This window comes from Lemur catta, chromosome 2 (genome assembly GCF_020740605.2).
Source record: "Lemur catta isolate mLemCat1 chromosome 2, mLemCat1.pri, whole genome shotgun sequence".
NCBI lineage: Eukaryota > Metazoa > Chordata > Mammalia > Primates > Lemuridae > Lemur > Lemur catta.
The window spans coordinates 147,226,559-147,238,732 of record NC_059129.1 but is presented as its reverse complement, the minus strand read 5'-3'; the positions used below and the strand labels follow the sequence as shown (position 1 = coordinate 147,238,732).

The 12,174-nt window shown below is 47.2% G+C and overlaps 1 protein-coding gene across 2 annotated transcripts; it reads left to right on the top strand.

The window, feature by feature from the left end:
• The first annotated feature begins 2,511 nt into the window (after window positions 1–2,511).
• On the top strand, window positions 2,512–9,909 carry PDCD2 (programmed cell death 2). 2 transcript variants are annotated; one of them, XM_045544766.1, is made up of 6 exons: window positions 2,526–2,836; window positions 3,428–3,670; window positions 4,051–4,182; window positions 7,090–7,193; window positions 8,024–8,137; window positions 9,307–9,909. In XM_045544766.1, the coding sequence occupies exons 1-6, from the start codon at window positions 2,557–2,559 to the stop codon at window positions 9,463–9,465; spliced, it is 1,032 nt and encodes a 343-aa protein (XP_045400722.1). In that variant the 5' UTR covers window positions 2,526–2,556; the 3' UTR covers window positions 9,466–9,909. The 2 variants fall into 2 exon arrangements, with proteins under 2 accessions (XP_045400723.1, XP_045400722.1); XM_045544767.1 differs by lacking the exons at window positions 7,090–7,193; window positions 8,024–8,137; window positions 9,307–9,909 and adding an exon at window positions 5,009–6,043 and having other exon boundaries at window positions 2,512–2,836.
• The last annotated feature ends 2,265 nt before the right edge of the window (window positions 9,910–12,174 follow it).

Genomic DNA, 12,174 nt, shown 5'->3' with positions numbered 1-12,174 from the left:
GCAGGTTCCGTTTCCGAAGGCCTCCCGGGCGCCGTCCCCGGCCCCGCCCGGGTCGCCCAACGCCGGCCCGACCCCCGCTGGCCCCACGAGCCCGTCAGCGCCCGGAAGCGGGTGCGGCGCCGGCTGAGCCCGGGGTCCTCTCCTCCCGCCGCGCTTACCTAGGCCGGCCGCGGCCCTCAGCCTCCGTCCCACCCGCGGACGGGGCGGGCGGACGGGGCCCGCCTTCCTCGTTTGGGCGTCGGGAGCGCGGCTGCCTCGCGTCTGTCCCTCCCGCCCCTTCAGGTCAGCCTTTCCCGCCGGGGGTCTGAGGGGAGCGGCTGCGCGCGCGCGCCCACGGGTTAGGGGCCGGGCTTGGTCCCCACGCCTGCGGTCGCTGCCATGGCAACAGCGGCTCCGCCCCCTCCCAATTCCCGTCCCGCCCCCTGCGTGAACTCCGGGGTGCGTTGAGGGTGGAGGAGGCGCAGGGCAGTGGCGGGAACGTCAGGGCCGGTTATTTGCGGTCGGACTGGGCGCCACGGGCTGGACTCCAGCTCCTCCGTGTCTCCGTGTGACCGCGGGCGCCCCTTAAACACCGAACTGAATGTCCGGGTAAAGTGGGGCTGGTCGGTAAAACCCACCCACCGCTGTGGTTCCAAGGATTGAAAGAGAGTGGAAAACGCACATGGTACATCCTAAATAGCTGGTTACTATGTGATAGGACAACCTTGCCAATAAACTAACACACAAAAATTGGCTCGTCTCTGATAAACAGCTCCTTAGGTTAAAACATTCCAAGCCTTCAGACAAAGCTTCATCTCTTTAACCAATTACAAGCCAAAGAATCTTTAAACCCACCTATAACCTGTAGGCTCCCCCCCTTCGAGATGGCACACATTTTTGGGCCAAACCAACCTATGCCTCCCGCATACTGATTTACCTGTAACCCCTGTCTCCCTGAAACGTGTAAAACCAAACTGTAACCCAGCCACGGCGAGTCCACTTGCTCAAGGCTTCTTTGGCGTGGCTCCAGATCATGGTCCTCAAATTTTAGAATTACTTTACAGAGTTTGGCTTTGTTTCTGTTAACAATCTGAACAGACCAAACTCCCAGGACCCCGATAAGCCCCTCACAGAGAAGAGGAAAAAGGGGGGGGAGGAACAGATGCAGCCATTTTCTGCTATCAGCTGGCAACAATCACCTTTTTCCTTCCTTTTCTTCCCCATACAGACTCTGAGCCCCTTAACCTCAAGGGCTGGCACTTCTTTCTTTCCTTCATGCCGAGCCCTTCACCCCCTCGGGAAGTAAATAAACTTTATTTAAAACTAATCTAAGTGTCAAGAATTCTTAGCCTGAGCTACGCTATGGGGTCCTGGTGTTCAGTGGTCTTGGCTTCCCCAAGTTCATGTGCTGGAAACTCAATCCCCAAGGCGACGGCGTTGAGGGTGGGACTTCTCCAGGGGATGAGGCGGTTAGGGCGCTGTCCTCCGAAAGGGGTCAACACCCCTGCAAACAGCTTGGTCGGTGAAACAGCCCTTAAATAATGGGGTGCAAGACAAGAACCTTGGTAATGGCCTAGCTAAAAATAATTAGTAACTGTCCTGTTATTGCCACTCCAGAGCCACGCAGCTGGTGGGCATAAATACTCTTAACTTCTCCCCATAGCTGGTGTCCATAAAGATTCTTAACTTTCTCCATAGATGACATCACCTTTTTGAAACCTAAAGGTAGTTTTTAAGGTATCTTCCAAGCCCGGCATTCCAGTGGATTGATTAACACACCCAGACCAGCGGCCCATAGCAAGAAACTGACTCAACTGGAATTATGACCCAGGGACTAAAACGACACCAGATGATTTTTACATCCCTATAATTTTGTCCTAATGTTTTTTTCTCTCCCTGCCCCCATCCAATTTTGCCCTAATTACCGAACCTAACTGCCTAATCCCTTGCCTGCCAAACTATCCTTAAAAGCCCTGTCTCGGGAATTCTCAGGGAGGCGGATTTGAGACATTTCTCCCGTCTCCCGCTTAGGTGCACGGAATAAAGACGCTTTCTCAGCCGTAAAACCTGCTGACTCAGGTCTCCTGGCCGCCGGGCAAATGAGCCTGGACGGGCAGCAACACCCGCCCTCCCGCCGTGGGATGAGGCCCCGGAGACCCGACAGACGGCGGGTGCAGCCCACTCCTCTCCAGCCCGCGTCCTGACCCTGACCCTGACCCTGACCCTGACCCTGTGCAGTCCGGCGGCCCCGCACGCGGCCCGCGGACAGGCCTCAGTTTACCCGCCCGACAGCCTCGTCATCTCCCATCGCCCGCTCCCAGCGACCCTCGGCCGGGGACGGAAGCGCAGGCCGGTCTGAGGTGACGGCCCCTCTCGGCCCCCCCAGCACTCGCCCCGCCCCCGAGAGGCACGTGGCGCGAACCGGAAGTAGCGGCGCGAGGGCCGGGCCCGCGCCCGGTGGTGCCCTTTGTCCCCTCACCTCGTCCTCCAATCGCTTCCCGTCGACGCCTTGCCCGCCTCCCGCCCTCCTTTCCGGCGGCGACTTCGCGTCCCGGCCGGGCGGTGGGCGACGGCCCTATGGCGGCGTTGCCCGCGCGGGCGGAGCTGGGCTTCGCTGAGGAGGCGCCGGCGTGGCGGCTGCGCAGCGACCAGTTCCCCAGCAAGGTGGGCGGGCGGCCGGCGTGGCTGGGCGAGGCCGGGCTGCCCGGGCCCGGGGACCTGGCCTGCGCGCGGTGCGGCCGGCCGCTCGCCTTCCTGCTGCAGGTGTACGCGCCGCTGCCCGGCCGCGCCGACGCCTTCCACCGCGGCCTCTTCGTCTTCTGCTGCCGCGAGCCGCCGTGCTGCGCCGGCCTGCGAGGTGCGCCGCGGCCCGGGGGGCGGTGCTGCCCGCTGTGCGCTGGGGGCGCGCGGAGCTGCGATTCCCGGGGCGGGCGGCGGTTGGCGCGGCTGCCGCCCTCCGCCCGGCTGCGTCCCCGCGGCCCGGGAGCACTGTCTCCGGGTCCTTGCAGGGGTGCCCGCGATTTTCACTACATAAGCTCCTAGCGATGCCCACGCTCCTTCGTAACCTGCGGCGTTTTGATGAATCAGTTGGTACTAGGTTTGGTTGGTATAGTCAGATAATATCAGTTCCTTTTTAGAAAGGTAGGTCCCAATAGCATTTTTAAGTGTTTTGCAGTCTGTCTTAACGATTATTCTTGTTTGATTACCTGGAACCAGGTCCAGGAGCCAGTTCAGTTGTGTGTTCCAGACAGAATCTAGTTTCTGGATTTTAAAAGCTTTTCTCCCTTCCGGAAAATAAGCTGCCCGAAAGCAAAAACTTTCATTTCTTTCCTTTTTTTTTTTTTTTTTTTTTTAATGGGTGTCTTTTCAGTCTTATGTGAAGGAGAAGCTCAAATATTTGAATTACTATTTTGCTGAAGGTATTTATAGTTTTTCTCTTCATTCTTAGTTTTTAGGAATCAGCTACCCAGGAAAAATGACTTTTACTCATATGAGCCACCTTCTGAGAATCCTCCCCCAGAAACAGGAGAATCTGTGTGTCTCCAGCTTAAGTCTGGCGCTCGTCTCTGCAGGGTTTGTGGCTGTTTAGGCCCCAAAACGTGCTCCCGATGCCACAAGGCACATTACTGCGGTAAGGTGCATCAGGCTCTGGACTGGAGGTCAGGACACAAGCAGGCGTGTTCACAGCCAGGTAAGTCACGGTCTGATCGTCTGTCTTTCTTAGTCGCAGCTCAGTTTCATAGCTTCTGTCAACCCAAGCATTTTATGTCCAGGTTAACTTTAAAGTTAAAATTAGGAAAGGTATAATGCTTTTTGAAATTTTCTTAACTGGCATTATGAATATCTTTATAAAAGCGAGGCTGTGAGGTCTTAATCACCCAGTTATGTTACCAGCCTTTAATACAGGCTTTTAATTTGATGCCATTTTAAAGTGCCAGAACTACATGTATTAATAATAATAGGGAAAACGGTTGCTGTATGGAATATAGTACTTTAGAAATAGAAAATTATCAGCCCATCTTCACATCTAAATGATTACTAATGATGCCAGTAACTTTTTTTTTGTTTTAGATCATTTGGACCATGCAATTCCAGACCACAACTTCCTTTTTCCGGAATTTGAAATTGTAGTAGAAACAGAAGATGAGATTATGCCTGAAGTTGTGGAAAAGGAAGATGCTGCAGAGATTGTGGGCAGCATGGGTAAGCAGTTTCAGCACTTCATTCCCCAAGTGATTAAACACAATGCTTGGGAGAAAGGGCTCAGTATGTAGAGAAGAGAGGGACTGAGAGGCAAGGGTTCTCACTTTGGAGGCTGTAGTTTTCAGATATTGCCTCAGGTGAAAACATACTTCCTGGACCTAGCTGCCTGGCTCAAGTCAGGAACTCTGCTCCCTGCAAGGACTGGAGGTCCTTGGAATCCAGATGGTCCCAAGGGTGGGGCTGCACAAGACGCTGGGAACGTGGTGAGTTCCTCTGAGTCTCAGGCCTGTTTCTCAGCTCAGGGGAGTGAATGCCTACTATGGTGTTTGGCGTGCAGCAGGGGCCCTTTAAAAGTTTCTCTTTCAACTTCTCTTTCAACTCAATCAACAGTTTGACTTTGTCAGTTTACCTAGAGTTCATACTCTAGGGTAGTACCTATGTTGACCAAATACTTAAGAGACTTATTTTATAATAGCCAGCATTTATCCAGCATTTACTTTATGCTGTTTAAGGGCTGTTTGTGCATTAGCTCATTAAAATCCTGACAGCAGCCCAATAAGTCAGAAACTCTGCCCCATATTGCAGGTGAGAAAATTGAGGTTCTGGGTGTAACTTGCTTTGGTCACATAACTGTTAAGTTTTACAATTCAAGTTTGAGCCTAGATCTTGCTGACTCTAGAACTAGAGCTACACATACAACCACCACAAAGTTAGATTTACAGAATCTAAATGGAAATGTCAACTTACTGGTTTGTAGTTCATAGCAGTCGTACATTCCAAAACACGTATCTGAGAGTTTGCTTCGTGCCTGACTGTGCTTGATCAGGGAGACAACGGGAAGCAGCGACACTCAGTGGTCAGGTGCTCACAGTCTCATGGAGGAGCCCAGATGACACTTGGGGAAGTTAAAGTCCATGTGATGACTGATAATACGGGTGCCACGGGAAGACGTGTGACATCACTAAAAATCTCCTGGCAGGGGCTGTGCACGCATCTCCATGTGTGTACATTGTTGCTTGTTTTTAAAAAGGTCAAATAATGAAAATGCTCACCTGTAGGAGAAGGGAGAGCATAGAGTAGGAGGGTTGAGGATGAAAGCCGGACTTTGAATATGCCTTGTTTATGTGGATGTGACTGTGGAACCATGTGTGTGTTTTGTACGGTTACGGAGTAAAATTAAGTTTTAAAAAGCAATCCTGAATCATCACGAGTAAGTGAAAGTGTATCGAATTAGTTGGATAACTGCACAGCTCTTCTAAATGACTTCAAAAAATAGGACAGTACATCCTTAGTGTAATATACCCCAAGAACAAAAAGGACTGAAAGAAGATGTTAGTATTTTCAGTAAACTTGTTGCTAGAATGTTGCTGTTGTTACTTTGAGGTGGTTGTGTGTGTACTGAGTGCCAAGCAAAGGAGTAATTATGTTGGAGTTACTGAGAACTGAGGTGCTGAGTGTGGTAGACGATGTTGATGGATAAAATTAAATACAAACCTATAGGTCTGACTTTATACTGGAATTATCAGTTATGAACTTGCGATGTATTTAATCCACTATAAAGACAGAAATAATGGCCAACTCAGTACCAGTTGGGTATCCCTGCTGGCCAGATGGTGGTGTCTGAATACCATTTCTCTCTAAATGGAACTCCAGGCTCTTTTGGGAGGTGGTGATTCCAGAACTGGGTCAGGAAATGTTCAAATAACATTGGAACATGGTCATACCAGAGATCTGGGAAGCTATCAAAGGTTAATAGGCTCATGTCAGAAGGATGCAAGAACCAGTGTGAAAGGCTCTTATTGGCAAAAGATTGATAATTTGGACATCTACTAACTGCAGTGGATTGAAACATGTCAAATATATTTAATGGGTTTAAAATGATTTAAAAAAACCCTCAGTGATCATTTTTATAGGATACTGGGGAACAAACTCATTATTTTGAAAATTGGTAAATAAAGGGAAAGAGTTTGTCTTTTAGGAGTACATACCTCAATTATTCACAGATGAAGTAATCTGGGCTTTACTTCAGAGTAATTGAGTTGGGGGAAGCGGTAGAGACAAGAAACACTGGACTTGATAACGATGAAGCTAATTGGTACATGAAGGTTCATTATAGTATTTTTATATATATGCTCAGAATTTTCCAAAATGAAAATTACAAAGAAAACTCCTTCCTGGAGGTAGCTGTGTCCCGAGACCTGTTTGAGTTCCCAGGAGAAAGGTTGGCAGGAGGCCACGTGGCCTAGGGAACAGCATTCACAGAGCCCTGAAGGTGGCACTGAAACTCATACACGTGATGGAACGTGAGCCTGAGGCATTTTATGTTTCTGCCATCAGACCTGGCAGGTGCCAGTGAGCGCCATGAATGCCTTCCCAATGCCATCACAGCAGCTATTTCAGCTCCTCTGACTCAGAGTCTATCAGAGTTACGTTTTGATCAATGTTACAAAGACTAAAGGTTATACTGGGAAACACTGGCCTGCTGGGGACAGCAGTGGCCCAGGGTGGCAGGAATTCCAAGAGTTAAGGTGGAGATAGAAACAAACATTTGATGACCAGGTGAATGCGTGTACTAGCTGGGAAAAGGAATGTGTGAGACATGAAGAGACTGGAACTAAGAGTCCAGTAGCGTCAGGACAGCGTTCTGTTGGGTGTCCTGGGATGTGCTGGGCACAGTCCTAAGCCCTTGACTTGGCCATTCTGTTCTTTCGAAGCTTTAAGGCAAACTGCTGAATGGGAGCCTAAAAAATGCTGCATGGAGTACCTGGAAATTCAGATGGTCCAACTCTAATGAATAAACAGGGAGAGCTATTTGCTTATTATAAAACTGGCTTCCCTCAGCATGTGTGAATTGCCAAGTTGTGGGGACTATTCCTGTTTTCTATAATAGTTATGTTGATTTTTTAGGTGAAGCACTGGAGGAAGAACTAGATTCCATGGCAAAACACGAATCCAGGGAAGATAAAATTTTCCAGAAGTTTAAAACTCAAATAGCCCTTGAACCAGAACAGGTAAAGTAGAACTCATACCTCCCACTGTATTATTTTTAGGCCGTGTTTTATGAGTATAATCTCTGAGAAGAAGTAACTCGGGTGGGAGATGAATGAGATGTTGCCTCAGATACACAGAGCTTTGGCATCATTGGCAAAAAAAAAAGGTATTTTTGCCCATTTTCCAATAGGTACCTTTGGCTAGTAAAACCAATACGACGTGCTAACATTATTCCCATTAACTTCCCTTACCGTAAGCATAAATCACTAAAGAAAACTCAGCTACATAAACTAGTCATTGGGATTAAATAAATACCCAGGGGCTTATAGGAAGACTAGATCTAGGTCCCAAACACTAAGAAGGCAGTTTTTAGCAACGCATACGCTTTTTAACAAAATACAAGAAAACCCCTCAGTTGTTATAGCAAGCTTATTTTGATGAAATTTACCCATGTTTGTAGTATTTGTCAAAACACCACGTTTCACTTGGCATCTGTCCCTTTTAATTTTTAACTAAGTTGCCTTATAGGTGAGTGAAGGTGAGCAGATTCTGGGCGGCATTTTGGATGCAGAACCTGGTGGTGGGAAGCCTGGGCTCGTTCTTGGCCCCTTTGCCATATAGTCGTGGGAGTGAGATTCTGACGTTAGGTAGTGAAATGCATCATCTAGCAAATGTAATTTGATACTCCCTGAGTCACTTTGGGAAACTGAGAAGGCATCAGTGGTGCTCAGCTCAGTGTTCCGTCAGGTGTGGGAACAGGTGCGGGGTTTCCCTGCGTGATCTTCAGCATGCCACCGATGGAAACCAGGGTAAGGTGCTCACAATTCTGGCACGATCTTGTTGATTTTAGATTCTCAGATATGGCAGAGGTCTTGCACCCATCTGGATTTCTGGTGAAAATATCCCTCAAGAAAAGGATATTCCAGATTGCCCCTGTGGTGCCAAGAGGATATTTGAATTCCAGGTATGACCTTAAAAAAGGACTGTTTAGTGTGTAGTCACCGTGATTTATGTTTTTAAACATTAAAAACTTTACCAAAGTAACACATGCACATGGCAGCAAGGAAGGTGCCCTGTAATGAAAATCGGTTTTCTCTCCAACCTTGGGGATTGTTCCCTGGAGGGAATTGTCATTCACTGCTTTTTCTGGTAGTTACCTGTCTCTTTAGCTTCCTTTTTCTGATATCTGTCCGTTTCCTAGTGTTCAGGCTTTGTAGACTGACTCCTGTGATGAGGATTTAGATGGAGTCACTGTAGCCCTCTGCCTCCAGTGTGGTTACTTTTAATCAAAGTCTTTGCCTTCATACTTTGTGAGAGGAGTACTTTAGAGCCTTTACTGTTTAATCTTGGTTTGTGGATTTGTTAGAACAATGGATATAAGCATTAAGCTAAGTGTTTTTTACAAAGTTGTTGTTAGCATTAAAATCTATTTGGGGACTTCGGTGCACTTTCCACGTTTGGTGGAAATGCTCTTGAGCTTTGGCTTCACTAAGCTTACAAAGTTGTAGGTAATGTTTGTTTCTTTGGATTAAAGAAGAAAGAATCATGAGGACCATGGCCAAAGCTTTTGGTGCCGAGGATGAGGTGACAGGATTTGTATAAAGCAGTTTCGCACCATGGTGGCAATTTTGCTGCTTCATGCTTTCAGATTAGACTACTTGACTTCAGAGAGATCCCTTTCTAGTCTATACAAATGTCAGCAGACGTCTTTATGTATTCATTACTAGAAGTTAGGGTTAGGGTTTCTTGAGTCGGAGTTACAACATCTGCTCTTCAGGTTTTATACGATACAAAATAAGATTTGCCCAAGTAGAAGCTTCAGGACTATTTTGTGGCATGTTAGTAATAGATAATTAGTAATAAAAATAGTTTAACAGCTACTTGTGAACTTCTTTCTGAAATGGAAAAGAGACACTAAACAGAAGACCAGATGAAGTACAGAGGGGCTTTGAAGTTGCAAAATGTTTTTAGATTATTACATATGTTAACTGTATAGTGTCTATAATCCTGTTGTGTAGTATGGAGATCGAAAGGCCAGGATCCCAGTAACCACCCTGGTGGAGAAAGTCTATTGAAAGCAGATGGTGCTTCCTGCCCTGAAGCAGCATTCTCACTTTGCCACCTTCTTCCCAGGTCATGCCTCAACTGCTGAATTACCTGAAGGCTGACAGACTGGGCACGAGTGTGGACTGGGGTGTCCTGGCTGTGTTCACCTGTGCCGAGAGCTGCAGCCTGGGGACTGGCTACGCAGAGGAGTTTGTGTGGAAGCAGGATGTAGCAGACACACCTTAAAGGCATCTTACACCTTGCAATTCTGTTTCTAGGACTTTATCCTAAGGGAATAATTATACCAGAAATAGAGGCACAGAGATAAAGAGCTGTTGCTTGAGGTATTGTTTATAGTGTCTAAATATTAACAATACAAAAATGTCCAACAACAGGGAATTAAATGTTGGTGTTCTGTGGTGGAAGGCTACACAGTCTCAATGCCACCCACCTATGTGCACCCAAATAAGATACAGATCTAAATTGACATTAGACACCATTGTGGGTGGTATTCATGGTATTACCATATTTTTGTAAAAATATGTATACGTGTAGATGTGCACAGAAATCTGGAAAGACACTAAGTGGGAACTGGCTACCTGTGAATGGTAGAATAAGTAAAATGATCTTTTTACTTCTATGTCTATTTCTATAATAAAAATGGGTTATATGCCAAGTTAAGTCAAACCACTCTTTAGACCATTTCCCCCTTTAAGTTTATAAAGTTAAAACAAAGAAAAACAGGTGACACCCCAGCAAAGTGTTTGATCATCAGCTGGTTGTCCCACACTCTCCTACTCACTGGAAGCCAGCACGTGAGAAAAATACCGCACTGCACTAAGCTGGTGGGTCTGGTGAACAAGATACCTGACAGTTCTGAAGTAGCAGTACCACAGTTGGCAGCATCAGGAAAAACGGTGGATTTGTGGTCTTAATACCTGAATTTGAAGAGGTTCTGCCTCACAGTTGGTCAGCCTGTGGCCCTGCTGACAGATGAGAGACTGAACGGCAAGAGGCCATCGTCATCTTCCGTCTCAGCACCGCGCACATGGCTTCCCGGCCTCACGGGGGCTGTGGGATGTGAGCAGGGGAAGGGCTGGCCCAGCAGGCAGCCCAGCGAGGGCAGGCAGGCCTGGCATCAGCTCTCAAGTGTGGGACATTCTGTTTCTCTTTAAGCAAGTGGCTCCTAAGTTTATGCTTCCGACCTCACTAAGGTTCCTTCTGGCCCCTACCAGTTCACAATTGATAATTCCCAGTTCTCTCAACACCAATGATGACAGTTCGTTCTGGTAACTTTCTTATGCTTGTTTCTTTAATCTACGTGGACTCAACATTCCCCCATAAAACGTCCCTGTTAACTCTGAAATTCGTTGCCACCATAAATCCTCTTTTCTTTTCAAAGGTAACATCACTTTCTGAAGTCATTGGCTACTTGGCTATTTCACTACACTTGTGTATCAGAAAGTCCTGGCCTATTAGACTATACTGTGTATGTGTGTGTGTGTATAATTTATATTAATAGCAACGTGTATATAGGTACACATAGCACCCCATGGGTAAGTGCAGTATGGCATTCCCATGGCTACTTTTTAATGAGAGAATGGCATTAGTTTTGAACCTGGGGTGGCTGTCCATGGGAGTCTCCCATAACGAGGGTATGTCACTGGTTACGGCTACTGGAAGGGAATTTTTATCATCACCTAGTGGCAAGAGTTGGTCACAATGCTCAGTGGGAAAGCACAGTGGCTTGAAACTGGACTAGTGGGGCCTTCGTGTCCCAAATTATGAATAATTCCTTGTACGCAAAATGTGTACATTCTGCCCAATGAGGGCTTTTAAAGCAAACACATTCGGGTCTTTCTATGGTAAAAGCTGTCATGGGGACATCACAGGATGCCCGGGCATTCTTGCAGGCTTATTGGTGCAGCCATGCCAGCTGTCAGTGCCTCCGGAGAGGACAGGACCTTTCTGCTTGGAACAGGTGGTATCAAAAGAGAGAGACAGGCTGGTCCCCATCGGCACCAACTTGGCAACTGTGTTAAAAAAAAAAAAAAAAAAAAAAGGCAACTATACTATTAGCAGTACAACATAAAAAATACATTAAGCAACTCAGCTGCCTCTAGAAACGTCAAGACACACTGAAAACCACAAGGTGATCAAGTCGGCAAGTCGCACCCACACAGCACAGCAAGTCGCACTCCACACAGATGTGTGGAGGGCCAGTCCTTGTGCTCGGCCCTGCTCGGTGTGAGGCCTGCTGGGCTCCCCTACCGTAGGGAGCAACGGCAGCTCTCTCCACTTCCAATACTGAGTGCTGCTCTGGCCCTTTGACAATTTCAGAGGTCACAGCAAAAAACTAATGTTTAAGTGTTCTTGGCAAATCATATTGGTAGTATTTTGTCACTCTTAAGAATGTTGCATGTATAATATAGATTAAATTAGTGATTATGGGATATTCTAATTCATCCTCCATGTTCTCAAAAATTATTCTCAGTGTAAAAGTATATATGATATAGAATTGGCTAAATAAAAATCCTGTAGTTCTGAATTTGAATTAGGGAAAGAAGCAAACATTTGTGCCAACTTGCAGGAAGACAGTCGAGGGACACACTGAACTGCACTAGGAGTTTGTAACTGTGAGAAGCTCCACCCACTCAGTGGCCTGCAGATTTGAAGGCAAAGAGATGGAGGGAACTTAAAGATTAAAACACATAAAAACACCAGTTACCTTTAAATGGAAGACTAACCTAGGTTACTGTGTAGCTAATCACTACAAAGGTTGGGATGCTAGTTCCTTTCTGGGGGAGTGAGGTGTGGCTGGCCGGCAGTTCAGGGGGCTTCTGGGGCAGCAAGTTCTATTTCTTGACCTGGTGACGGCTGCAAGGACGTCTGCCTTTGAGTTGCACATTTGCTGGGCTGCCTGTATGTGCTGTCTTTTACAACTCAAAGTTTAAG